General features: G+C 56.7%; 1 protein-coding gene across 1 annotated transcript; it reads right to left on the minus strand.

Moving 5' to 3' along the window:
* Positions 1-16271: 16271 nt before the first annotated feature.
* Positions 16272-26539, minus strand: ENPP7 (ectonucleotide pyrophosphatase/phosphodiesterase 7). Its single transcript, XM_075904135.1, has 6 exons — positions 26299-26539; positions 24543-24688; positions 22405-23025; positions 18800-19037; positions 17449-17554; positions 16272-16398 (listed from the first exon to the last, which is right to left on the minus strand). Exons 1-5 carry the CDS (start codon positions 26537-26539, stop codon positions 17466-17468), a joined length of 1335 nt encoding a protein of 444 aa, XP_075760250.1. The 3' UTR covers positions 16272-16398; positions 17449-17465.
* Between the last annotated feature and the right edge of the window lie 403 nt (positions 26540-26942).

The raw sequence follows: 26942 nt of genomic DNA on the forward strand, positions 1-26942 counted from the left end.
TTTAAAAACAGCAGGTCCAGTTCATTTACATTCCAAAAATTTAAAAAGCGCCTGGCAGAGGAACTTGCTGGACCGTTAATGACGATTTCTCAATAGGACGCGTAACGCTGGGGAAGTTCCAGAAGGCTGGGAGACCGTTAATGCCGAGTCAATTTTTAAACGGGGTAAATGGGATGACCCGAACAATTATAGACTTGTCAGCCTGACTTCTATCCTGAGAAAGATAATGGAGTGGCTGATAATGGGAGTTAATTCATAAAGAACTAAAGGAGGATCATGTAATTAATGCAAATCAACACGGGTTTATGAAATATAGATTCTGTCAAACTAACTTGCTACCTTTTTTAATGAGACTACACATTCGGTTGCTGGAGTAGTAATGTTGGCTTGACAGACTCATATACAGTATTTGATTTCCACCCTGTGACATTTTGATTAAAAAACTAGAAGGATAAATGGATTAAAAACTGATAGGTCTCAACATATAGTTTTAAATGAAGAATCCTCAATGAGCCGGCATGTTTCCAGTGGGGCCCCACAGAGCTCTTGGCCCTACACAATTTAACATTTTTATCAATGACCCAGAAGAAAATGAAGTATCATTGATAAAGTTTGCAGATGACATAAAATTGAGGGAGTGGTAAATAATGAAAAGACCAGCTCACTGCTTCTGAGCAATTGGCATCTCTTGTTAAACTGGGTGCAAGCTAACCATAAACATTTGATAGAAATGTAGCCATGTTAGTCTGGTGTAGCTGAAACAAAAAACAGGACTATGTAGCACTTTAAAGACTAACACAATGGTTTATTAGGTGATGAGCTTTCGTGGGCCAGACCCACTTCCTCAGATCAAATAGTGGAAGAAAATTGTCACAACCATATATACCAAAGGATACAATTAAAAAAATGAACACATGTGAAAAGAACAAATCAAATTTCAGAACAGAAGGGGGGTGGGGGGGAAGGTAAACATTTGAATACTTCTAAATAGAAATATTTGCCTAGGAATGTCAGCTATACTTCCACAATAAAGAATGCTCTTCTGGGAAACCGTGACTCCAGAAAAGATTTGCAAGTCGTGGTGGATAATGAGCTGAATAGGAGCTACCAGTGTGATGCTGTGGCCAAAAAAGCAATTGCTACTCTAGGATATATACAGGATGGCGCCCCGGTATACATCTGTTCCGCACTACAGCCGTTGACACTTGTAGGAACTGCTGTGTTATACGTTCTCCCATTCCCCACGCTTAAGTTGCGCAAAAGAAAAAGAAAAAAAATTGTGCAAATGGAAGTCAGTTGCGGGAAAAATATTCACCGATTTAAGTTGTTTTGCTGTAAGTCCAAGGCTATGTCTACGCTGGCACCCTTTTCTGGAAATGCTTAAAATGGAACAGTTTTCCGTTATAAGTATTTCCGGAAAAAGCGCGTCTACATTGGCAGGATGCTTTTCCGGAAAAGCACTTTTTCCGGAAAAGCATCCATGACCAATGTAGATGCGCTTTTCCGCAAAAATGCCCCGATTGTCATTTTCGCGATCAGGGCTTTTTTGCGGAAAAGACTACTGTGCTGTCTACACTGGCCCTTTTCCGGAACAGTTTTTCTGGAAAAGCACTTTTGCCCGAACTGGAGCAGCATAGTTTTTCCGGAAAAACAATACCGATTTTACATTAGATCGTCATTGCTTTTCCGGAAAAGCAAGCAGCCAGTGTAGACAGCTGGCAAGTTATTCCGGAAAAGTGGCTGCTTTTCCGGAATAAGTGGCCAGTGTAGACACAGCCCAAGTGTTTTGGAAATGTATCTTGGACGTACAGTGAGAACCGCCTGTAATCAGGAGTCTTGAGTAGGAGCAGAGAGGTTATTTTGCCTGTGTTTGGCCCTGGTGTGACCACTGCAGGAATATTGTGTCCAAATTTGGCATCTACAATTCAAGAAGAATGTTAATAAATTGGGGGATTCAGAAACAAGCCACGAGAATCACTACTAAATGGTTAGAAATCTCTTCTTCAGGCCAGCACTATATAAGGTTGAAAGCTTGTCTCTCTCAGCAAGAGGAAATGGTCCAATAAAAGATATTGCCTTAACTCGGATTGTCTCTCTGATGACCTGGGATGAACACGGCTACAGCAATGCAATGCTACAGTTCAAAGATTTTGGACCAGATTCTTATCTGAGTTACGCCTGTGCAGCTGGAGTTAATTGGATTTGCAGCAGGGTAAAGGAGATCACTCTATGACAGTGTGAGTATTGTTTTCTCCCAAACACAAACCAGTGCTGTACCCGTGAAGCTGTTTTGTGTTTCGGACATTTTTCGGAGCAAAGAGCAGTTAGCTCTGAAACGGCTCTGGCAACACAGAGGCAGACTTGTTGGTGAATCTGAGAAAGAAGGAAGAGGAAGACAATCATCTGTATGGGATGTGGGTAGCGAGCAGATTCTGAAGCTCTCTGTTCATATAACAGCGACATAATTTTCCTGCTCTGAATGTTATCACCTTGTTTTGGATTTTGGTTTTTAAATTACTTAATATGTCAAGGTTAAGCCAGCTGCAAAGAGCAACCAGAAGTGGTGTTGTATCCAACATGTGTGTGAACAGAGAGTTGTCTAAAACCTAACAGAAGGCATTCCTTTCTCATTACTTCAGTGAGGTATGAAAGTAAGATGTATGGAGAATCCATCTTAGGATTTAGCAATAGGCCGAGGGAAAGAGCTCCTATCTCTCCATACCTAGGTTGTGTGCTGGCGCTATGTAGTCTTTAAGGCTGGCAGTTACTGGCAGTTAACTCACACGATTAACAAAAAATTGTGTTAAAAAACCCATGATTTAAAAAATGTATCCTGATTAATCACAGCATTGATTAGGGATGTCAGCGGCTAGTCAGCTGTTTGACCGATGTGATTACTTATTGGTTAATGGTCCCAGGTAACTGCAACACCCACTCCCTGTGTTCTGCATTTAAAACTCAGACTGGTGGGTGGGCTCAGTCCCAGCCTGCTGGTCCGACTTGTAAATGAAGAGCTCATAGGGGAGCCACCTACCACCCTGCGCTGCTGCTTCTGGTAGAGGTAACAGTGCGGGGTGGCCAGCGGGAGCCGGTCTGTGTGTGGAGCCAGTTTTCCACAGAGCAGCCTCTGTCTGCAGGGCGCCTGGGCTCACCGTGGACAGAGGCTGCTCTATGGGATGCTGGACCGTGCTTCTTTGGCTCCGGGACGGGCCTCTTTCTGTCCCGGGTCTGGCTGGGTCCCGGGAGCAACAGCAAGAGGCCTTCAGGGTCCCCCTCGCCCCTGAGCCAGACCCGAGCGACACCGGGTAATTCTTCTAGTCATAAATAAGAATAAGGCAGCTTTATCAGGGTCATCCTTACTCATAACCAGCGTACCCCATTGTGTAGGACACCTGAAAATTTGGGACACCACTGGGTCTTAATGTCCACCCACCTGCCTCTTCCTATCCCTGTTCTGTGGCTTTGCTTCCTCTGGAGAGGATCTAGTGAACTGAAAAGTGAAAAAGTCGGCCATTCAAGTGGTAATAAAGTCATTTAACAGGCATTTGCCAACCCCAGGTACACACTACCAGTTTCTGAGTGTCCTGTGTGATTTGATAGGACCCTTTTTAAAAATATTTCATTAGTGTGTTACTGAAGGTTATAAACTCACCTCTCTAAAAAATTGTTGTCCCCTCCTGCTGCCATCAGGCACAGGGGCACCCTTTTAATAGTATTGTGTGGGGCCCCATCCATCCTAAGGACAGTCCTGAACATTATCTCACATACATGTAAACAAACAGGTTTGTCTTTGTAATTGGCTAAACAAGAAATAGGACTGAGTGGACTTGTAGGCTCTAAAGTTTTATACTGTTTATTTTTGAATGTACTTTCATGACAAAGAGGTTGCAGTACTTGTATTTGGTGAATTGAAAAAAATACTATTTCTTTTGTTGCATACAGTGCAGATATTTGTAATAAAAATATTAAATGAGCACTGTACATTTTGTATTTTTTGTTGTAACTGAAATCAATATATTTGATATAAAACATCCAAAAATATAATGCTATTATTGTGTAAGAGTACAGTTAATTTTTTAATCATGTCAGCCCTAGTAGTCTTTACAGTGGATTATTATGCATCAGCTCAAGCGCCAAGCCAGTTTGAATACTCCAGAGCGAGGAATGCATATAACAGCCTCCATTTGGATGGCAGGCGGTATGAAAAACAGTCCTGTGAATACTTACATACTTTTAACCTTACAATGTCTCTTTCCCTTTAATCTCAATGATCTGTCTAGGTATTTGTACTGCACTCACCAGTGTAGTTTCTGAGCACTTCACAAGTATGTTAACATCAAAATAACACCCTTTTCTTTTGTCCTTCCCGGCCTGTAGGAGAAAAGGCTTGTTTGCAGGGGGGTGTTTTGTTTGCTTGTGTTGGCGAATGGGTTTACTGAGACAATGCTAAGGCAAATTGGTGGGTTTTGCATTTAGTTCCGACCAGGAGTGGGCGGCCTGTGGTCATTCTGCTCTCTGGCTGGGAGTGAGGAAGAGCACAGCGACCTTTTTCTTCACTACCTCTGCTTTATCCTGCCTGTCCAGAATGATGTCGTCTCTGTAATGCCTCTCACTCCAAAGGGCTTTGTCTGGCACTCCACTGAGTCACAGAATCCCAGAGCTAGAAGAGACCTCAGGAGGCATCGAGTCCAGCCCCCTGCCCAAGGCAGGACCAATCCAACTAAATCAACCCAGCCAGGGCTTGGTCAAGCAGAGATTTAAAAACCTTTAGGGATGGAGATTCCACCCCCTCCCTAGGGAATCCAGCCCAGGGCTGCACCACCCTCCTAGGAAAAGAGTTTTTCCCCTAAGATCCGGCCAGAGCTCCCTGTGAGGAAGTGGGGAGTTTTTGGGAGTTCAAAGGGGGGTGTTGCTTGGGGGGGGCACTCAGTGCCCGGAAGTTACTGATTTAATGTGACAAAGGGGGGGAGTTTGTTGTTTCAGAGAACAGCCCAGAATTGGAGCCGTGGTGTCTGGCACCCTGGTGCCCCCGGCCCTGTTCAGAGGACACGGCCGGTTCTGGCCAGACGCCAGGCAAGGGGCTGCAGAGGGGACCCCGGCAACCTGCCTAGCTGCTCCCAGCGAGGGGAGAAGATTGGACGGAGGAGAGGAGGTGGAGAAGAGGGGCCCAGGAGACCCTGTTACCTGGGGGGAAGGGGCTGTTGAGGGGATATTGGAGGGAGACGAGGGCTGTTTTTTGGGGGACTGAGAACAGAGCAGGCAGGACTCAGCTGGCTGCAGGGGAGGCTGACGTGAGGGCTGAGGGCCCAGGCCGACTGGCCTGAGAGATCTGTTGCTGTGTCCAAAACTCAATAGACCCCCCCCCTGTTTTGTGCTGGCTGATAGTCGCTCTGGTCTAGAGAACAGGGGGCGCTGCTCCTTCTGGGAGTGGAGGCCCCGGGGGTCCAGAGGGGCTCACAGCGGAGGCAGGCGGCAGAAGGCCCTGAGAGGCACCGTCCTGGAGGCGGAAGGGCGGACCCCCCCCAGGTGAGAGTGGGCCCCCAAAAAAGGGCCTGTGCACTGGAGTGGACCCCCTGAGAAAGGGCCGTCTCTCCGCCACTGGAGAGGAGCGAGCACCCTGAGAGAGGGTCGCTGCTCTGGAGAGGGGGGTTCCGCCGAGGGGCCAAGTGTGGGCACGACCTGTGAGCCGTGACACTCCCCCACTGTAACTTGAGTCCACTGCTCCTTGTTCTGCCACCTGTCACCACTGAGAACAGCCTCTCGCCAGCCTCTCTGGAACCCCCCGCCCGTCAGGAAGTTGAAGGCTGCTCTCAAATCCCCCCTCACCCTTCTCTTCTGCAGACTAAATAAGCCCAAATATATAGAATCATGAGCTTCTGGGGGTAAAACCCATTTCATCTGGTGAGTTGGAGTGGAAATGACAGAAACCAAGAGATATATAACAGTAAAAGAAGTTCCTGTTAATTGCAGGACCCATGTAAATGAGGCTAATTAAATGGGCTGGCTGTGTCCCATTCATAGCTTTTGTTGGAAAATATGAATGTTAAAGGCAGGAGAAATTGGCTTTGTAATGCGTCAACCAGTTAAAATCTTTATTCAAGTCCAGGGTAACAGCATCGAATCTGAAGAAGTGGGTTGCGCCCACGCAAGCTCATGACACCATCGACAGTTTTTGTGAGTCTCTAAGGTGCTGCAGGACCATTCATTGTTTTCTAAGTTTTTTCAATCACAGGCTAACACGGCTGCCCCTCTGAGGTTATGTCTAGACTGCAGGCTTCTATCGGAAGAAGCTTCTTCCAAAAGAGCGTCCACACTGCAAAAGCGCGTTGAAAAAGCGACCCGCTTTTTCGAAAGATAGCATCCATTCAGTGTGGACACTATCTCGCATTTCAGCTGTGATTACTGTAGACGGAGTGGCCACCAGGGCACCTGTGCTTTTTCCTCTTTCCTCTTCTTTTCCTTTCTCAAAAAGGCTTCTTCCTTGTAGAATGAGGATTACCAATGTCAGAAAAACCCCTCTGGTCTTTTGATTTTCTTTTGATTTCAGTGTGGACGTAATTGATGTTTTTCTGAAAAAACTCTGTAGTGTAGACATACCCTGAGGCTACGTCTACACTGGCCCCTTTTCCGGAAGGGGCATGTAAATTTCATGAGTCGTCGTAGGGAAATCTGCGGGGGATTTAAATATCCCCCGCGGCATTTAAATAAAAATGTCCGCCGGTTTTTTCCGGCTTTTAAAAAAGCCGGAAAAGAGCGTGTACACTGGCCCCGATCCTCCGGAAAAAGCGCCCTTTTCCGGAGGCTCTTATTCCTACTTTGAAGTAGGAATAAGACCCTCCGGAAAAGGGCGCTTTTTCCGGAGGATCGGGGCCAGTGTAGATGCTCTTTTCCGGCTTTTTTAAAAGCCGGAAAAAAGCGGCGGACATTTTTATTTAAATGCTGCGGGGGATATTTAAATCCCCCGCGGATTTCCCTACGACGACTGGTGAAATTTACATGCCCCTTCCGGAAAAGGGGCCAGTGTAGACGAGCCCTGAGTGTCTAATCTGTAGATGAATTTCAGTTCTGCACTCTCTCTCTCTACAGTGAAAGACTCTGCCTTCTCTGTCATTGGTTAGTGAAATTCCTGTGTATCATAGAATCATAGAATACTAGGACTGGAAGGGACCTCGAGAGGTCATCGAGTCCAGTCCCCTGCCCCCATGGCAGGGCCAAATACTGTCTAGACCATCCCTGATAGATATTTATCTAACCTGCTCTTCAATATCTCCAGAGATGGGGATTCCACAACCTCCCTGGGCAATTTATTCCAGTGTTTCACCACCCTGACAGTTAGGAACTTTTTCCTAATGTCCAACCTAAACCTCCCTTGCTGCAGTTTAAGCCCATTGCTTCTTGTTCTGTCCTCAGAGGCCCAGATGAACAAGTTTTCTCCCTCCTCCTTATGACACCCTTTTAGATACCTGAAAACTACGATCATTTCCCCTCTCAGTCTTCTCTTTTCTAAACTAAACATGTAGACGAATGGCTACTTTTAAATCCATTAATGAGAGCCTCGGCAGGTTAAAATGTTCCCCTACCAGTTTCTGGGTGTTAGCATTTCTGATGTCTGACTTGTGTCCAGTTATCCTTTGGCGCAGAGACTGTCTGGTTTGGTTAATAGACACGGCAGCAGGGCATTGCTGGCCCTTGATAGCACACGCGAGGATGTGCCGGTGTGGTGTGGTTAGGTCTTGCAAGGCTGTCGCTTGTGTAGATGTGCAGATGGAGTTAGCAATGGGGTTTGTTGCAGGGTGGGTTCCTGGGTGAGTGTGATGTGCAGCTGCTGGAAAGGACTTGTTTTGGGCTGAATTAAGGTCCGGGCATGACTGAATGTTTGCTTCCTGCTGAGGTTGCTGAAGAGGGCCAGCTGCAGTGCTGGTGGTGGGCTCTGTGGGGCGTGGCCTTGTCTAATGGGAACGGGGCAGAGCTCCCCAAGCCCCTGCCACACAGCCCAGCGACACGCATGCCATGCCCTCGCTGCTGCTTTGCGCTGCTCCGGAAATGGAGACTGCCGGGAGAAAGCTCCTCGTCGCCAAACTGGAACTCCCCGGCAGGCCGGCGGCCAGGCTTGCAGCTGCGGTTTCGCCAGGAGTTCAAGGCTGCGTTACACAGTTGTGGCGGAAGCTTTATCCTGTGCGAGAAACTTTGAAAAATGCCGTTAACGACGGGCCGCTCACATTCCCCGGCTCCAGCCGAGCAAAGTGACAGGAAAGCCAATAAACTCAGCAGTCACTGAGAGAACCTTTGGTATCTTAAAAATGACATTCCGATGCCTTGACTAATCCAGTGGAACATAATTTTATAGCCCTTCCCAAGTATGTCAGACATCCCCGGAATGTTGTGTATCATGCACCCTGGCCCTAACGCAGCCCTATTGTCTTATGGCTAGGCCAACGTGCATTTCGGAGCAGGTTGGACAGACACCTGTCAGGGATAATCTAGGTGGTGCTTGGTCCTGCTGTGAGGGCAGGGGACTGGGCTCCATGACCTTTTGAGTCCAGTTCTAGTGTTGTGTGTGATTCTGTAAAGCCTCCATTAAAGTGTCAGCGCTAAATGGTTAATACATTAATTGCATGTTACTTTATTTCTCTAGCACCTGTACTGCCTCCTCTCCCTGTTGCTTCTTCAGGGTGACAAAATATGTTGTAACTGATGAACTGAAGGAAGAAACTCAGATTTACTTGTGTGCAGTGTAAGGGGGGAAGTCTGGGGGAAGAGACAGCTCTAAGCTAGGGGAAAGGGTCCTGAACGCAGGCCACCTCTGGGATGGGGGGAAGGTCAGAAACACTCTAGGAAAGAGAAGGAAATCTTAGAGCACATACGTGAGTTGCATGATGATGTACCATGTCCATAAATATACGTGGCCCTATCCAAACACAAGAGAAGGCTCAGAGCCTTTATTTCTCCTATTTAGAGCATTTACACTTTGGAAAAAGCGAGCATGCAGACAGACGTGATCTGTGAGAAGTGGTGCTATAAACAAGTCCGGCTGGCAAGCGTGATGGGCTGCTGGCCCCAAACAAGTGTAGAAAGGCTCCCCGTGGGTCTGGGGCCTTGCCCCGGCAATCAGGCTGGGCTTGGCTCCTGTGGGGGCGGGGTCACAGGCAAAAGGGGTGGGGCTGGGGGGCATGCCTCTCCCAGGGCTGCATTCATCCACCACCCTTGGTTTCCATCAACAGCACCCCTGTTCCAGGCATCGTTTCGGCACCCTGCCTGTTCTCCTAGGATCGTTATCGTCACTGGTGTGGGAGTGGCTAAGGGATCAGCCAAGAACAGGGCGCCAGTATTGGCCGGTGCCTGTCCCAAACAGCTTACCAGCAGCATAGCCCAGGCAGGCGCAGGGGGGTTGGGGGGTGACCCACACACTTTTCTCCTTTTCCCCAGAAGCATTTAGCCCCCAGGCGAGCTGATGGGGCACGTGGAGTGGTGCAGAAAGCGCGCACGTCAGCGTGGCAACCTGGTTGCTAGGGCCACGGCCTGTGAGCTCAGCTTCTGCCCCAGAGGTGTGTCCTGTACCACGGTGGGGGGCACCTAGAATGGACACACGTTTACGAGAGGTCGACTCCTGTGGACTTGGCTGGGGAGGGATGGGCACTGCCAGGTGCATCCGTGGGGGAGTCCATTCGACCCTGTTTCTGTATGTTTGTGTAATGAGCATCCCCAAAACCCTCCGCCCCAAGGGAGCTGCCAGTGCCCAGCCCCTCTCAGGATCAATGCTGATGTTCGTCCTGGATGAGAGGAGAGGCCATGGCAGCCATGTTTGTTATAGGCATAAGGAGGATACCTTTTTGAAGGAACCAGCCAATCAGAATACAGGAATTTGCATACTGCAGAACCACTGAAAGCTGCCCATGCTTGCGAAACTTTATGGTTTCTGTGGCTCCATTGGCCAGTGCCTCTGTTGCGTCTGTAACGAGGCAACGGCAGAGCCCAGGTGGGCAGAGACCACGGCCGGCGGCTTTTCTGTGCACCAGGGAAATTTCCCTACTTTCTCTCTCTACTAAAATGACATTTCCATCTTGCAGTGGCTTGGACCCCCGGGCAGCAAACGTCCTGCAAGCACAGGAGCGAGGAAGAAAGCAAATAGAGGGGAAATGCGTAGCAAATTGGGATGCCATACACCACAGGCCGCTCCCTGCTGTGGGACCCTGCCCCCCAGCCCCCGCGGAGGGAAGGGCAGATGGAGAAGGCATTACTCCGCCACGGGAAGCCTGGTGGAAAAACAAGCCTCCAGTCTCCGCGGAGCCCAGAGAGCCATTCCCTGCGGCGGGCGCCGCCGCAAACCCAGGTCAGTGCCACGCTTTCGTGCTTGTCTGTTCAATGCGTTAGCGAACGTGTCGCTTAATAAAACCATCCACGATGTGAGGGCTGGAGCGAGGCGTGAGAAATATCCCTCCGCGAGGGGCCGTGCGTGTTTCTACAGCCCAGGCTGACGGGGTCCCAGGAAACGGGCCCCGGCCCATAGGCGAGGAGAGTGGCTTGGATGTGAAACCTAACGTCCAGGGCCTTGTGGGATTGTGGCCAAAGGCAGGCCATCTGAATCCAGGTTTGAGTCCACACCGCCACCTAAGTCAGGAGTGGCAGGATGTCGAACCGTGGGTTGTGGTGTGGCTCTGTTTGAACATCAGACTGGGTCAGACCGAACGTCCACCTAGGCCAGAAGTTGATCCGGCCCACGGAGGCCCTGCCACTCTCCCCCGTCCCCACGCCAATCAAGGCCTGGGGTCAAGAGGATTGTGCAAAGTCTCCTCGCGCCCTGCCCCCACCCTGCAAGGCATGCACAGCACTTAGAAGCGCCACGTGCTCCTGGCAGTGGGGGAAGAGACTTCACGCGCTCCCCTGTCCCCAAGCCCTGATTGGCCTGGGGGCTGGAGGGGCGAGCGCGCGAAGTCTCCTCCTATCACCAGGGCACGGGTGCCTAGAGGGAACCACCAGCTGTTCTGAACAGCTGGCGGCTCTCGGGGGAAGGTGGGGCAAAGACTTTGTGTGCTCCCCCACGCCTAGACCAATCAGAGTCTGTGGATGGGAAAGCAGGGAAGTGTCCTGGCTCCACCCCTTCTCCCTGAGGCCCCGCCCATTCCGGGGCAGCCCGGGGCCACTTTACAAATTTCTGAAGTAGCCCCTGGTCTAAAATTATTGCCCCCCCCCCCCATCTAGCCCAGTGTCCTGTGTTCCATTAGTGGCCAGTGACAGGGTGTGAACAGAACAGGGAATCATCTAGTGATCCAATCCCTGTCACCCATTCCCAGCGCTGACAAACAGAGACTAGGGACACCTTCCCTACCCATCCTGTCTAATAGCCATTGATGGGCCTAACTGCCATGAATCTATCTAGCTTTTTTTTGAACCCTGTTAAAGTCCTGGTCTTCACAGCATCCTCTGGCGAGGAGTTCCACAGGTTGTCAGTTCATTGCATGAAGGAAAAAGTCCTTTTGTTTGTTTTAAACCTGCTGCCTATTAATTGCATTTAGTGACCCCTAGTTCTTGTGCTATGGAAGCAAGTAAATAATGTTTCCTTATCTACTTTCTCCACACCAGACATGATTTTATAGCCCTCTCTCCTTGGAAGCTGCCGCCTTTACTGGTGACTGGCTTGCATCGGGAGCCCAGGGAACGCCTTCCGATGTAAATCAGACTCATTTCAATCTGAAACCCGAGAGCGGCTTATGGCCTCGGGGGAACACTGAGCATTCTCGCCAGAGGGGGACGAGCCCAAAGGAACTCCCAGTTCCAGAGCAACCCAACCTACACGTTTCACATTCAATGACCAGCTCCTGGATGTGGCATTGTGGTGAGTCCCGACCCTGCCTTCTGACCCCAGCAGCTGCTTCCTGGAGGGTCTGAAACAGTGGTGGGTATTGAGATCCGCACGGCGTGGGAGCCATCGCCTGTCCGCAAGCAGCACTGCAGCGTGGCTGAAACCGCACAAGCGAGTCTCTGGACACGGAACCCAGCGCAGGAAATAGCCAAGGCTCCTCACTCTGGCATCACCAAGAGGGCCCGGTTTGGCCCTGCTCTACCACCCCTTCCAGGAGCTGCTGCAGCTTCCTAGCCCCCCCCCCCCCCCATCCCTTTATTCTTCCAGCCTGTCTCTCCAGAGGGCTCAGTTATGCTGCAGGGTATTAGTGGCAGCCGTCAGTCACAGACCTGGCAAAAATGGACAGGTGAACTAACCAACTTTATTCGGGCTACATGAGGAGCAGTTAAATGCCCCTTGGTTTAGTGATAGCTAAACAATAAAAGCCATTGCCCAAGGCATGGCCCGGCATGGTGGGTAGGTAGCCCCTTAGCCATATCACCGGAGGGGTTTTCCTGCAGAAGCCCGGAAGATGGGCTGTGTATGGAATTGCATGCAGCCGTGTGTGTCTGTGGGGAAGCCAAACGCAGGGAGAAGGCAAGCGGGTGAGGAGAGCATCAGGGTAAGTGTGGCCCTGGAGGAAGCCAACAGAGAAACGTGTCACGTCTGAGGCTCTGGCTTCCGCTCCCTCTTCAGCCAGGGGGTCTCTGCTTTCAAGGCCTGTCTGGGACACATACGGGTGGGTTCCCTTGCAAAGTCCCTAGCACCTGGGCATCTACGTGTCCAAACCCAGGCAAGAAGGAAACTTGGAATCCAGCAGAGCCAGGCCCTGACTTTGCTACCGACTCCCTGTGGGACCTTGAGGCTGCCAAGCCCCGTTCCTGCGCCTCCATTTCTCTGGTAGAGGAAGAGCCTGCCCTTTGCAAAACCGCACAGGGACCTGACTGCAGCAGCAGCTAAGCCGTCTGGTCGCTACTCGCGGTTGGTGTGTTATGGCTGCTCCCCCAGAAGGAACCTCTGCCTCGTTTGCATAACGAGCTATTTCCACTCCCCAGTGCCATCCTGCCCCCAGCACGTGTTCTTCCTGTCGTGGGCCTCCCTGGTTTCAGCCTGGGGGTGGATGAAGCCCACAGAAGGAGAGGAGTCGCTATGGCAACAGATGTTTATCAAGCCCGTGACCAGAGGCGCAGGGCTGGGAGAGGTGGATGGGGAGAAGGTGCGAGGGCTTCCAAGCGCAGCAGCAATGCAGCTGGGACGTTTCAGCTCAGCGCAGAGGAGACGGAGGGGGAGATGACGGGGTCTGTAACACCAGGCCGGCGTGGAGAAAGCGAATAAGGGAAAGTTATTTACTGGTTCCCACAATGCAAGAACGAGGCATCACCCAAGGGAATTAATAGGCAGCAGGTTGAAAACACACCAAAGGAAATTTTTCGTCACGCAGCGCACAGCCAACTTGCGGAACTCCTCGCCAGAGGATGGTGTGAAGACCAGGACTTTGACAGGGTTCAAAAAAAAGCCAGATACATTCATGGAGGACAGGTCCACCAACGGCTGCTAGCCATGCTGGGTAGGAACGGTGTCCCTAGCGAGGGATCTCGTGAACCTCTTCACTCCCTCCGGGGCACTGGCCGCTGTCAGCAGGTAGGTCACTGGGCGAGATGGACCTTGGGTCTGACCCCGTCTGGCCGCTCTGTTCTTCATGCCCAGCTCTGTCTGCCAACCCCCGGCACATGCACTGGCGCTGGCGATGTTCCCCAAAGAGGCTGTTCCCATCAGTGGTGTAGCTAGCTCAGGAAAAATGGGTGGGCCCAGTGGCAGGAAGGGAAATGGGAGGGCCCTGGGGGGGGGGGGGGGGGGCAGGAACAATCGGGGCAGAAAGGATCAGATGGGCAGGAGGGATCCGGTGCCCCCTGAAGATGGGAGGGGGGCGAACAGTTCCACAGGAAGGGGGAGGGAGAGTCTGGTACTCTGTGGGGGGCAGGAAGGGGATGGGGGTAGGAGGGATCCGAGAGGCAGAAAGGGAGGGGGGACAGGAGGGATGCAGTGCCCTGGCAAGAGGGGCAGGTGGAACAGGGAACCCAGGGCACACAGACTGCAGGCCCCACCCATGGGGCAAAGGGAGGGACCATTGGGGCCTGAGCTTCGCCCATCCCACCTAACCCCACCTCAGTGGCTCCCCCAGCACCAGCCCGGCCCCCGAGGCCCAGCCCTCCTGCAGCTGGCACTGGGGCCGGAGACGGGGCAGCCGTGCGCAGCGCCTGCGGGAGAGACGTGACCAGGCCGATGGACGCCCAGCGGGGTCGGGAATCCCAGCCCGTGGATTCAGGGAGCTCTGGCCCTGACGTGGGCAGGGCTGGATGCTAAGTGGGTGGCCACAGCCCCCTCAGGCCCACCCACAGCAGCACCCCGGGTTCGTCCGGAAGGCACCGCAGCGACCGCTCTTGCGGCAGGAGGGCGGAACACGAGCGCTGGCCAGTGCGCGTCCAGCCGGGCCCTGGGCACCGGAGCCTCTCCTGGGGAGAGCTGGCAAGTTGGCCAGTTCCCTGGTTTCTCCAGAAAGTGCCCCCAGGCCACTAGGTCCTGCCAAAGCCCGTTAGAAGGCCCTTTGAGGGGTGCCCAGCCCAACGGCCGAGTCCGGGAGCCGAGAAGAAACCCACCCCAGGCTGCTCTGAAAACGAGCTCCGGTCTCATCTGGGCCCTCCGGTGCAAGGGACCCCGGAGCAATTTTGAAGGCGCGTTGGGGTGTGTCCGAGAGGAGGCCTGGGCTTGTGATGGGGGAGGCGTGGCGTGGCGTGGCCTTGGCCCTGGCGCCGGGAAGGAACAGCGCCAGAAATGGAGCAGCAGGTAAATAGGGCTATTGGAGCAGGGCTGACCCTCCTCCGAAGGGGCCTGAACTTCACGTGACATGGCACAGGGCAGAGCCCTGGGAGGCCTGATGAGAGGCCGATGGGCTGCAGGAGGTGCCCAAGAGCAGGGCCCCTATGGCTCTGCACCCAACACAATGAGCCCAAGGGGGGGGGGGGGGACGAGAAGCCCAGCACCTGGCCAATGCATTTGGGGGCCTTTTCATTGGTCTCCGGGCTTTTGAGCCTTTCAGAGTCACGTTTACATTTTTCTCAGCACAGAGTCTGTGGGTTCAAGGCTCCGCACTCCCACTGAGCAAAGCTCTGACCAGGTCCCGCTTCTGGTCTCCCCTCCCCCCCCCCCCGTGGCAGCCAGGTGGAGAAAGGTGGCCAAAGTCACACAGCAAGTCACTGCTCAATAACGTGGTGACGCCTGTTCAAGCTACCATATATTTGAGGGAGCGTGTGTCCCCGTCTCTTTGTCCAAGAACGCCCCCCAGGCGGTAAGAGCCAGGGCCACCAAGTGCAGGACATGCAGCTTCCTCTGAGCAGAACTCAAAGCCAGGCCAAGGTTTGGTTGGGCCAGGACAAGGGGATGTGCCTGGAAAGGGACTAGTGCTCAGAGCACCACACAGAAACGAGACAATCACCAGGCATGTGAAAAAAAGGGCTGACTGGGCGTGACACTGCCCCCCAATCTGGGACTGCCCCAGCCCCGAGCCTCTCACCCCCCAGGCACTCTTTAGGGTGGGGCTGAAGCTCCCCCCCAGATTTCTATGGGGACATTGCTGGCTGTTCCCCTTTGTCAGGGAGTGATGGGAAAGTGCAGAGTTTGCTGCATTCCTCACTCTGGCCGGGGAGCACAGGGGGCAGATGAGCTGTGCTCTTTACTCTCACTCCCTTACAGGGCCAGGAAGGAGAAGAGCAAGCAGCCCTAGTATGAATCTCAGGGAGAGGGGGAGGCTTTGGCTCCCCCCAACTCCCCCCCCCACACACGAGTCCCCTGCCCAGAGCGCCCCTTCACTCCCCAACCCAGACTCCTAATGCAGATACATTTTCCTTTTTCGAAGAGAAGAGAAGAGAAGAGAAGAGAAGAGAAGAGAAGAGAAGAGAAGAGAACCGGAGCAATGGCAGGTAAATGTGCTAGTAAGCAATAAAGAAGATGGGAAGAGGTACGGGGGTTCTCCCTATCTCGGGGCAGGCGGATCTACCGCACAGGGACACGTCAGAGCGGGCTTGCTCTGGAACCCTGGAAAGGGCTGTGTTTTTTATCCCGTTCCCATCCCGACCCGCAATACCCACGCCCACCCACTCCTGCGTTGTTTCTTGCATTTTTATCCTGCTCCCCACGGCAAAACCCTTCGCTCCCACACGAGACAGGTTTCCCTTGGCTGCTGGGTGAAGGAAAGGTTGTATAAATGCAATTCAAACACAGTTTTACTACAAACGAGTAAGACAAAGCTTGCTTAACCCAGTCTGTGTTTTCCTGCAAACCACCCCAGTCTGGCTTCTTCTCCCCCGCCCCCATCCCAATGGCAGCCACGTCCATTTTACCCAGCCTGCCATGCTTGCAGCTGGTCTGCCTGGGTCCCGGTCCTGCGGCAGGTCTCTGAGTCGCTCCACAGGCTGCGGTGCGCCTGGGCCTGGCTGGCTTCCCAAGCGGGTCCGCCCCTGCGCGGGACACGGGGCTGTTCTTCCAGGGCTGCAGGGAGCTCACTGTGACAACGGGACAATGCAGCAGAACTTGCACTTATTCCAGACCCGCGCCGAGACCGCGGCCGACAGCGCCGGGACTGTGGGGCTAGAAACCCCCCTTCTGCTGATGTGACTGACAACGCACACTCACATTCAGGGTGCTCCAGACACCCCGGCCACCCCCATCACCCCCCAGCGTTGCCCCCCACGCGCAGAGACATTAACTCACAAACATTCACAGTCACCCCCCGGCTCCTTTCGCCCCTGCTGCTCACTGCCCCCCCCCCCCGGCTCCTTTCGCCCCTGCTGCTCGCTGCCCCCCCCCCGGCTCCTTTCGCCCCTGCTGCTCGCTGCCCCCCCTGGCTCCTTTCTCCCCTGCTGCTCGCTGCTCCCCCCCGGCTCCTTTCTCCCCTGCTGCTCGCTGCTCCCCCCCGGCTCCTTTCTCCCCTGCTGCTCGCTGCTCCCCCCCGGCTCCTTTCTCCCCTGCTGCTCGCTGCCCCCCCCAGCTCCGGAAGGGCAATAGACAGGTGTCAGAACTCCTGGCCGGAGCGCTCGAAAGGGCGAGAGACCGGAGAGAGGCTCAGCCTAGCTCCCAGGACGGTGCAACACTGAGCGGGACGGGAAAGACCCTCGGCACAAAGTAACAGCCTCCAGCGCACCTCCACCCGTGCAGCCGCCGGCGATGGCCTCCCTGGGGTGGGGAGCTTTTCAGGGCTGGAGCCAGTGACCCAGAGAGAAATCAGTGGGGGGCTGCACACCAGGGCCTAGGGGGGCCCAGGCTAGTAGATTGTGTGCTCCAGCCCTGCTGGGGGTGGCGGGGAGAGGACTGGAGTGCCAGTGTGGGCTCCCCAATGCTGGGGGGGAGCCCCGAGCCTCGGGGGACCGGATCCAGCCAAGTCGGGGGCCGCATCTTGTGGTTCCCTACCCCCACCTAGCCAGAGCCCTGCTGAGGGAGGAGAGGACCAGGCAGCTGTACTTGTCAGGACAAGGCAAAAGGGGGAGAGAGCAGGGAACGCCAGCCAGCCCTGCCCTGCCCTGCCCTTCTTGGCATCCTTAGAACCAGCTACTCACCTCTCCCCAGCAGGGCGTCAGTAAATCCCAAGCCGGAGTCCCAGCACCAGGGCGGCTCCCACCACCAGCTGCAGCTTCCCGGGGCGAGGGGGGAGAGCCCCAGACTCTACGATTCCCAAGGAAATTCAGGTTAGTTTGGGAGCGGCGTCTGCCGAGCTGCGCTGAGCGGGTCTGCGGTGCCGGGCGGGCAGGCTGGGAGCAGCTCGGAGCCAGCGAGGGGGACGAGGCCCGAAGCAGCCCCCTAAGCCGGAGCCTTGCACGCCGCGGGGCGGACCCGCTCTAGTTGGGCTGCCGCAGCCTTTTCACTCAGGCTTTGGGGCGCGTCCAGTCCCCTGGAGGTTTTGCGTGTGGAGCCGAGTGGTCCAGTGTGGAAACACCCGCCTGCAGTCGCCCCTTCTGAGAACACGCGTGCAGCCACGTGTCCCACGCATGCAAGAGCTGGGGGCAGGAAGTGGAAACCTGGACGAAACTAGCCCTGACGCTTGCTGAGGGGGGAGAAAAGGGCCTGGACGGTTCTGCTGCAAACTGGGCTTGTTTGGCTCAAGTCACGAAGCGGGAGCCCGCTCCGTCTCCAGGTGCGCAGGGAGCCAGCCCTCAGAGCTACCCGGAGCATGCCGTGCGGTGCTCTGGTGGCAATTTAAAGGGCCCGCAGCTTCAGCCATTGCCACAGTTGTGATACCGGCAGAGCCCTGGGCTCTTTGGAGTTGCCCCCCGTCGGCGGGCCTGGCTGTGCCAATGCAGCTGGGGTAGGGGGAGCTGCTGTGGAAATGCCAGTTGCACAGAATCCAAGGCCGGGCGGGGTTACTCGTCCATCTCATCTGGCCTCCTGCACGTCGCAGGCCTCTTCCTCTGCCCCTCCCACCTCAGCGCTGGGCGCACGGACGTGTATTTGGCTCAAACATCTGCCAGAAAGGAGGGAGACCCCAGCACGTCCCCAGTGCCACTGTGTCGTCCAGCCCTGCTCAGCGGGGAATTCTCCTGGTGTAACCGAGCCCAGGTTGCCTGGCTGGCGCAGAGCGATACCCGCCAGGGGCATGTGTGTCATCCTGCTTCCCCATCGGTCCCAAAGCCTGCCCGTTCCCAGGGAAAGGCATTCTGGGAAGCCCTCCCTGCTAAGGAAAGGGCGGTGGCAGGGCAGATTTCTCATCCAAGAGACACTGGGGAAGGAGAGACTCAGGGGAGGGGGGGAGAGGGGATGACAGGAAGCAGCAGCAGTGAATGGGTTTGACCACTAGGGGTCACTGTCCCAACGAGAATGGGTCAGCAGCTGGAGAGAGAGATGCAAGGCAGCCCCCGCCCCAGGAGACAAGGGGCCCACCCTGCACCGTGCTGAATGGGAGGAGTCAGTCACCTGCCCCAGGCTGGGAGTCACCAGCCAGCATGGGCTGCATGACTTCCAGGGACCCGTCGTGCGGCTCCGGCGTGATCCCCAGCAGGTGACAGAGGAGGGCGTAGACGTTCACGCTCTCAAACGGCGCCACCTCCAGCCCCTTCTGGAAGGCGGGTCCCACGGCCCGGAAGATGGTCTTCATGTTCATCACGGCGTTGTCGAAGCCGTGCTCCCCCTTGTTAAACTGGACTTTGAGCCTCTGGAGGGCAAGAGAGGCGGATGTGAGCCCCCGGACCCCGCAGCGGGACTCATTCCCGGGCAGCCAGGCCAGAGGCTGGCGGAGGAAAAGCAGAGATGCGGCTGGAGCGCGTCCAGCCATGGGCCCAGCCCCCCGGTGCTGCCAGATCTAGCTCTGCAGACTTGCTTGTCCTCTTAGAGCAGGAAAAAGCAGCCCGAGCGTGTCCTCTGGCCATGTCCCATTTATATCTAGGGTTGCCAGATGGTCTCCCCAAAAATACCGGACACCCGGTATTTTTTGGTCAAGCAAAAAAAAAAAAGGAACGCGGGATAAGCGGCAATCATGACCCCGCCTCCCATCTGGGAGCCGCGAACACCGCTGGGAGCCTGTGATTGCACAGAAGCCTGGCGGGGGCAGGGCTCCGCACGTCAGGCTTCCGTCCGGTACCCAGCCGGAAAAATCAGAGAATACCGGCACTGCACGTGTCTGGTGTTGTCTGATTTTTTTTACCGGACTGAGGGCTCAAATACTGGACTGTCCGGTAGGATACCGGACACCTGGCAACCCTATTTATATCCTGCTTCCCCGGCCACCACATTTCCAGGTGGTGACTCAGGCAGCGGGATCCCGTTTCACTGGCTCCCGGTTGGGGCGCTATCCCGGCAGGGCCCAGAGCCGCGAGCCCTTTAGACAGCCATAGCCGCAACAGGCGGTCACCAGGCAATGCGGTAGCAGGGGGCTAGAGCTGCGAGCCCTTTGCTGTGTTTTTAATTCCAAGCCTCTGGCCCCAAACAGCAGGGGAAGGCCAGTCCTTGGCCCTGCCCCTTCTGCCCCTTCTGGGGGGCGGTGCCGGCCCATGACCACGTACCAAAATTCACCAAGTGGCCCCCCTGCGACAGTAATTGCCCACCCTGTCTTAGATTGAGCAGGTGACGGCGAGGGCCTGAGAACCCTGCCTAGCGCAGGAGTGTTCAAAATACGAGTCGCGACCCACTACTGGGTCCTGCAAGGCCAGGCACTGGGTCCCTCTGCTGTAGGGTGGCCGGGCTGCGCCCCAGAAGAGGCAGCAACAGGTCCTGCTGCTAGATGGGAGGGATCTGCCCCTGCCCTGAGCACCAGCTCCCCACTCCCATTGGCTGGTTCCTGGCCAATGGGAGCTGAAGGGGATGGAGCCTGCTGGCGAGAACAGCGCAGAGAGCTGCTTGCACACCTCTGCCTAGCAGCTGGACTTGGTGCGGCCGCTTCTGGGGCCCAGCCTGGTCTGTGGTGCCAGGACAAGCAGGAAACCTGCCTTAGCCCCGCTGCAGCACGGCCGATTGGGAGCCGCTGGAAGTCAGCCTGGGCCTCCGCCCTGAGCCCCACCCCATTCCTGGCCCCACCCCATCGCCTGCACGCCAGTCAAAAGATCGCATTACGACAGGTTGTGGCGGGCAGTCACAATTTTCTTCAACTGGGTTGCAAGAAAAAAAAGTGTGGACACCCCCCCCCCCCCCGGCCTTGAGACATCCTAAAGGCCAGGCCTGTGCACACTCCCACCCCCACGATCAGTGCATCTAGGCTTTCCAGATGCGTTCACCAAAAATCCCGAACATGGCAAAAAAAAAAAAAAAACCCCAAACAAACCCGGGAGACCAAACTTGGTTGAGCAAAAAACCGAGTAGACAAAAGTTGTTAAAAAAAAAAAAGTCATTGTGCCTTTAAGAAATCCTGCGCTCCTCACTTCCCCCATCCATGCTAGATGCAGCAGGGGAAGATCGTCCCCACTGGCCTTCCGTCTGAAAGAAACACAAAATACCGGACATTTTTACATGTCTGGTATTTTCTGGTTTTTTACATGACGGGCCAGAAAAAACGGACTGTCCGGGCCAAAACTGGACACCTGGCACCCTACGTGCATCGAAATCCTGCCCTAGAGGTTCACTGTCTGCACGTCCTGCCTGCCTCTTCCCCCCAGCCCTGCCAGTGCCCTGCCCCCTGCCCCACGTGGGCTTTGTTTTGCTGGGCGAGCATTTCCCCAGGCTTGAAGTCTTTGTTGGGTCTTGGCAGGACCAGCGACTGGAAGAGGGGGCCCTCGGCCGGGGCTGCACTGCAGAGGAACTGCAGTCCCGGTAGGCAGGCCGGATTCGCATCAGCCTCGCGGGTGTGGGCGACAGCAGTGAGGGCGCTGTGGCACGGCTCACGGTGGGGCTAGCCACCCGGGCATGTGCTCAGGACCCCCAGGAGACCCACGCTGGCTGGGTTCCAGCTGGTGCAGCCAGCCTGCCCATCCCACGGCTACACCCTCATTGGTGGGTTTCTCTTGTTTTCCCTCACAACCCAGCTGAAGACAATCGCTGAGGCCACGACCCCACAGGCTGTGACTGGAGAGTGGGCTCCGGGGTGGGGCTGAGGAGGGGGCGCCGGCTTTGGGGGGGCCAGAGAGGGCTCTGGATTTGGGGGGGCTAAGGCAGTTTCCTGCCTCTCCCAGCCCCACAGTCCAGGCTGCCCCCAGAAGCGGCCGGCAGCAGGTTCCCAGCCCACGGGAGTGTGGGGCATGGAGCCCTGTGTGCTCCCCCCTCATTTAGGAGCCGGGCCTGTTGCTGGTTGCTCTGGGGCGCAGCGCAGTCTGTGGGGCCAGGCCAGGCAGGGAGCTGCCTTAGCCCCCCCACTGCTCACCCGATCCCCCTGCAGCATCGAGCCCCAGGGCCTGACGTGGTTGGGACCCACAGTTTGAAAAGCGCTGCCTGATCGGCGGCACATCGCACTCTGAGCGTAGGCCCCCAGAACAGAAGAGACGTCCCTACGGCTACGGCTGGACTGCAGGCTGCTTTCGGAAGAAGCTTTTCTGGAGGAGAGAGTCCACACTGCAAAAGTGCATTGGAAAAACGATCTGCTTTTTCGAAAGAGAGCATCCCGACTGAATGGAGGCTCTCTCGCATGTCCGCTGTGGCCACCAGGGCACCGGTGCTTTTTCCTCTTTCCTCCTCTTGTGAAAGAACTCCCTCCTCCCCGTCCACACACGCCTTTTTCCAAAGAGGCTTCAACAAAAAGGCTTCTTCCTCGTAGAATGAGGATTACCAATGCCAGAAAAACCCCTCTGGTCTTTCGATTTTCTTGCGGAAGAACACGATTGCAGTGTGGACGTTCCTCAAGTTTTGTTGGAAAAATGACCGTTTTTCCGACAAAACGCTGTAGTGTAGTCATACTATGGCTGCTCTGTTCTCTGGGGTGGAACGCGGTCGGCCAGTGTCCTAGGAGCTGGCTTTTGTGTCTGCGTTCCCCTTCCTGTCGGCAGAGAGAGGGAGCAGACACAGAGGCCCGACCAGAAGATACGGGCAGATGCGCAGTAAAGAAAGGGGGTGAGACAGGCAAGTCCAAGTTCAGACAACAGGCTGCGTCCACAGCTTACCCCATGGATCACGTATCCGGGGTCACTGTACATCATGAGGGGCGTGAGCCTGGTGTTGTTGGCGTAGCGGAGTCTCTTGGGGAACTCTTCCTTCTTGTAGACGTGGAGCTTGGGGTGGGCGTTTTTCAGGGCCTGGTACACCTGTTCTAGTTTCCCTTCTTTTGGCACCAGCAGCCCGTTGGGGCCATAGTCCAAGAGTTCGAACTGGATGTCCTTGAAGGAGAAGTTCTGCACCTTGAGGAGGTGGATTTCGTTCGTCTTTATGACCGTTTCCATCCCGTGGTCAGCTGTGATGATCAGGTTGAGCGTCGCCTCCAGGCCATGCTCCTGGATGCGTCTCCTGAGGTAGCCGACCGTTCGATCCACCTGGCTGACCATGGCTCTCCTCTCGGGGGATTCGGGGCCATACTTGTGTCCCGTGGAGTCTGGCTCCCCAAAGTAGAGAGTGACAAAGTCGAGCCCGTCCTTCAGGAACCAGTCCATGACCGTGTCGATGTTCTGCTGCCACTCCGTTTCGTTGTTGTACTTGTGCAGAAGAGGCTCGATTTTCTTCACGGCCACCTGCTCCCCTTGGTAGGTGGCGTTGCCCCCCGGGAAGAAGAGGGAGCCCGTCCGTAGGCCCTGCTCAGCAGAATGACACGAAACACCCCCCAGTTACTCACGGCAGCCTCTGCAGCCACCGGCGTGCCCCTTCTTCCGCCAACGCCCCCGCCGTAGGCCTCTCCCTGGGCTCTGGTAAGGGTTTCCGGATTCGCCAAGGAGAAGAGCGACTAGTTTGAACCCCCCCCCCATTCCCCTGCACTGAGTCCCCCCCCCCCCCCCCCCAGCGTTAGGAATGCTACGCTGTCCTGTTACCACTCGCGGTGCACTTGTACATCCTGGGTTCTCCGGCCCCTCTCCAGCGCGGCTGGAGCTGAGCAGGGTATGCGTGGTCCTGCCTCCCCGGGGGCGGAATGGCTCGGTCCCGCCCAGCCTGGCAGTGCCGTGTGAGCGGCCGAGTCTAGCAGCGTGCTACGGTTGAGCCCTGCTTTGGGTGCTGATCCAAAGCCCCCGACGTCGGCAGGAATCGTTCCATGCACATCCCAACAGCGGCTGCACACGGCTCTGAAGAACTGAGGCCCAGCTGGGCTGAGGCTGGGCTGAGGCTGGGCTGAGCCAAAGCTACTGGCCTGGGCCCCCTATGCTCTGGTGCGCCAGCTCCAGCCTTGCTGACTGCCTGGCTGCTCGCGAGGTGGGCGGCTTGCTCTGGGGCTGCATGGCGGATCACAGCCCCTGAGCAAGGCACCCGTCCTGCTCCTGCCAGCTCCTGCCCTGGGGAGTCTGGGGAAGGTCTGTCTCCTTCTCAGTCCGGGGCTGGTGGGTTTGGTTTTGCTCCTCACTTGGGCGGCCCCCGACTGATTCTTCTGTGGGTCAGCGGCCCCGCCCCGCCCCGCAAGGCTCCCCGGCCTTGTGCTAGCAAGTTCGGTTTGGAGTCTCCCCTTCCCTTGTGGGGCCGTTCTAAGAACCTCCGAGCGGCCAGACCAAAGTCCCTCCAGCCGTGTCCTGTCGGCCGACAGTGGCCAGCGCCAGGTGCCCTAGAGGGAGGGACCACAACAGGGAATCAAGTGATCCCTCCCATCGCCCATTCCCAGCTCCGGACAGAGGCTAGGGACCAGGGCCGGCTCGAGCCTTACAGCTGCAATTGGGTGTGCGGCACCTGATGGCAGCTCTAAGGGGCGCCACACAGCCCCCAGCGGCCGGGCACGCGGCACCCCTTCCAGCTGCCATCAGGCGCCCCCCATAGGTTGGCACCCCAGGCAGCTTCCGGCTAGCCCCCCCCTTAATCCGGCCCTGCTAGGGACTCTCGCCTGCCCAGCTCACAGCCACTGACGGACCCAACGTCCATGAATGTACCCAGCTCTTCTAGGAGCCCTGTTCAAGTGGGTGTGTAGGCTGGTGATGGGCACAGGCCTGTGACTCTGGAGTCCTGGCTCGTGTCTCATTCCCAGGTGAGCCGGGAACGCCGTGCTCCTGTGTCCCCTCCCGGGGGCGGTGCGGCTGGCCAAGGAGCGCTGTGGTGCACCGCGCCCCGCGCAGGGAAGGACAAGGGGCTGCTGTTCTTCCGGGCAATGCCCGAGGAAGGGGCTGCAGCCACCTACCTGTCTCTGGGCCGTGATCCAGATGGGCAGGCTGCCGTTGTCCCACCACTGGGAGACGCCCTGCGTGTTGTAATAGGGCAGCTTCTGGCCCGTGCTGGTGTTGTACCACATGTTGTGAACCACGCCGTGATTCTCGATGTACCTCCCTGCCAGGAGAGAGACGGGGCAGCCGGGGGGGGGGGAGAAGGGGGAGTTCACAGGTTCACTGGTGTTCTCCCCCCACGAGGGGCACCCGCTGAAATGTTTCCATCTCCCAGACGTCACCTCTCTGGGAAGGGGTGGAGACCAATGTTCCCCGTCAGCCGAGCACATGGACGGCCACCCAGGAGAGATTCAGGCCCACAGCCGGTAGCATGTGTTTCTATTAATGGTGCACATCTGCACTAGCCTTGGTGCACCTAACAACAGTTATTCCACACAGATGGAAAAAAATTAGAGGGAACGCTGGGGGAGACCGGAGCCTCTTTCCCTCCTCTCCGGGGGGGTTTAAGGCTGCGCAGTCTCCTGCCGTGTCGGGCGACGTTTCCAGCCAGCCAGACGGCCTAGTGGCCAGTGCCTGCAGAGCTCTGGAGGGGGAATGCCTTCCAGACCCCCCTGCCCCACCCACATCCAGAAGGACGAGCCCACCACACCCACCGTGTAGCACCGGCAGCAGTGGGAGGAGCCTCCTGCCGCCACCACTCTCAGCCCCATAGCTTCTCTGGCATTTACTGTCCCGCTGCTGGGTTAGTCCTACCTCCTGGCACCGCTCGTCTGGGCTGCTCAGAGTCCCCCTCCTCCTCCAGCAGGTTCCCTCGGCCTTCCCCACTCCCGGTCCACTGCAATACTCCAGCCTCTCCCTGACCCCCGCCTCACCCAAAACGCCACAACCGAGCCGACACCCCTCTGGCGCGCAGGCCCCGGCCCCTTCCGTGGGATGCCTGGCCGGGACCTGGAAGGCCAGGAGGGTGCAGGGCAGGTCTCCCCGTGTGTTTGATACAATCCCACAGTGGGGGCCTGCAGCCACGGAAAGGGCCACGCGGTCGGCCGGACTGGGGCCTGCAGCCACGGAAAGGGCCACGCGGTCGGCCAGACTGGGGCCTGCAGCCACGGAAAGGGCCACGCGGTCGGCCGGACTGGGGCCTGCAGCCACGGAAAGGGCCACGCAGTCGGCCGGACTGGGGCCTGCAGCCACGGAAAGGGCCACGCGGTCGGCCGGACTGGGGCCTGCAGCCACGGAAAGGGCCACGCGGTCGGCCAGACTGGGGCCTGCAGCCACGGAAAGGGCCACGCGGTCGGCCGGACTGGGGCCTGCAGCCACGGAAAGGGCCACGCAGTCGGCCGGACTGGGGCCTGCAGCCACGGAAAGGGCCACGCGGTCGGCCGGACTGGGGCCTGCAGCCACGGAAAGGGCCACGCAGTCGGCCGGACTGGGGCCTGCAGCCACGGAAAGGGCCACGCAGTCGGCCGGACTGGGCCATCTGCCGGGGGAGCCGACCAGCTTCCTCGCCTTCGGGGGCAGCAAACGCCACCCGCTGTGTGTGCCCAGAGGCATCTGGCGAGTGCAGTTAACCCTTCACTGGACAAACAGGCAGGGGCAGCCTGGGGGGGGGGGAGGCTGTGAAGTGGGCCACAGCGGGGGGGGGGGGCGTTACTGTGTCCTACGTGCATGGGCAGGACAGAACAGAGGATCCTTCTGCCAAGGGGGTTTGATCCTGCCCCCCCGCCCCCCCAGCCTGCCCCCCCTCTCTGCCCAAGCGGGTGAACGGGAACTCACCGGTCACCAGGGTGAAGTGGCAGGGGCTGGTCACGGTGATGAAGGCAGGAGTCATGTGACGCGCCTTCACCCCCTCCCTCGCCATGGCGTCCAGGTTGGGGGTGTCCACGTCCTGGTCGTAGTCCCACCGGAAGCCGTCGAAGGAGACCAGCAGGAGTTTGTGGCGGCTGGCTCTGTCCTGCAGCGGGGCGCAGGCTGCCAGCGAGAAAGCAGCGAGCACCAGCCCCCAGGAGGGAGACATCGTCCCGGCTCCGAGCTGCGTGAGAAAAGCAACTGCCGCCGAGCCGCCGCTAATAAAGAGAGGCAGGGAGCTAAGTTCACGGCCCTATCTTATCCTGCAATCGCGGGGCTTTGCACGGGCTCTGGCCAGCACTGCACATGCATCGAATTGCCTGTCAGCTCTCGGGTTTGCCACTCCCGCCCCCCGACGGGTGGGCTGTGCCCGCGAGAGCTCACGAGGCTCCATGGTGCCCCGGGACTAGGACTCCTCCTTTACCGACTAACACGGCTGCCCCGTGGAGACGGACCACTGGCGGAGGTGGGCCTCCTTCCCAGCCACGCCCCCGTCGCTCCCCCAATCCACAGTCAAAGTTCAGAACGCCAGATGCCAAAATGGCACACGCCTGCAAACCGGGCAGTCGTAT

This window comes from Pelodiscus sinensis, chromosome 20 (genome assembly GCF_049634645.1).
Source record: "Pelodiscus sinensis isolate JC-2024 chromosome 20, ASM4963464v1, whole genome shotgun sequence".
In the NCBI taxonomy this organism is placed as follows: Eukaryota; Metazoa; Chordata; order Testudines; family Trionychidae; genus Pelodiscus; species Pelodiscus sinensis.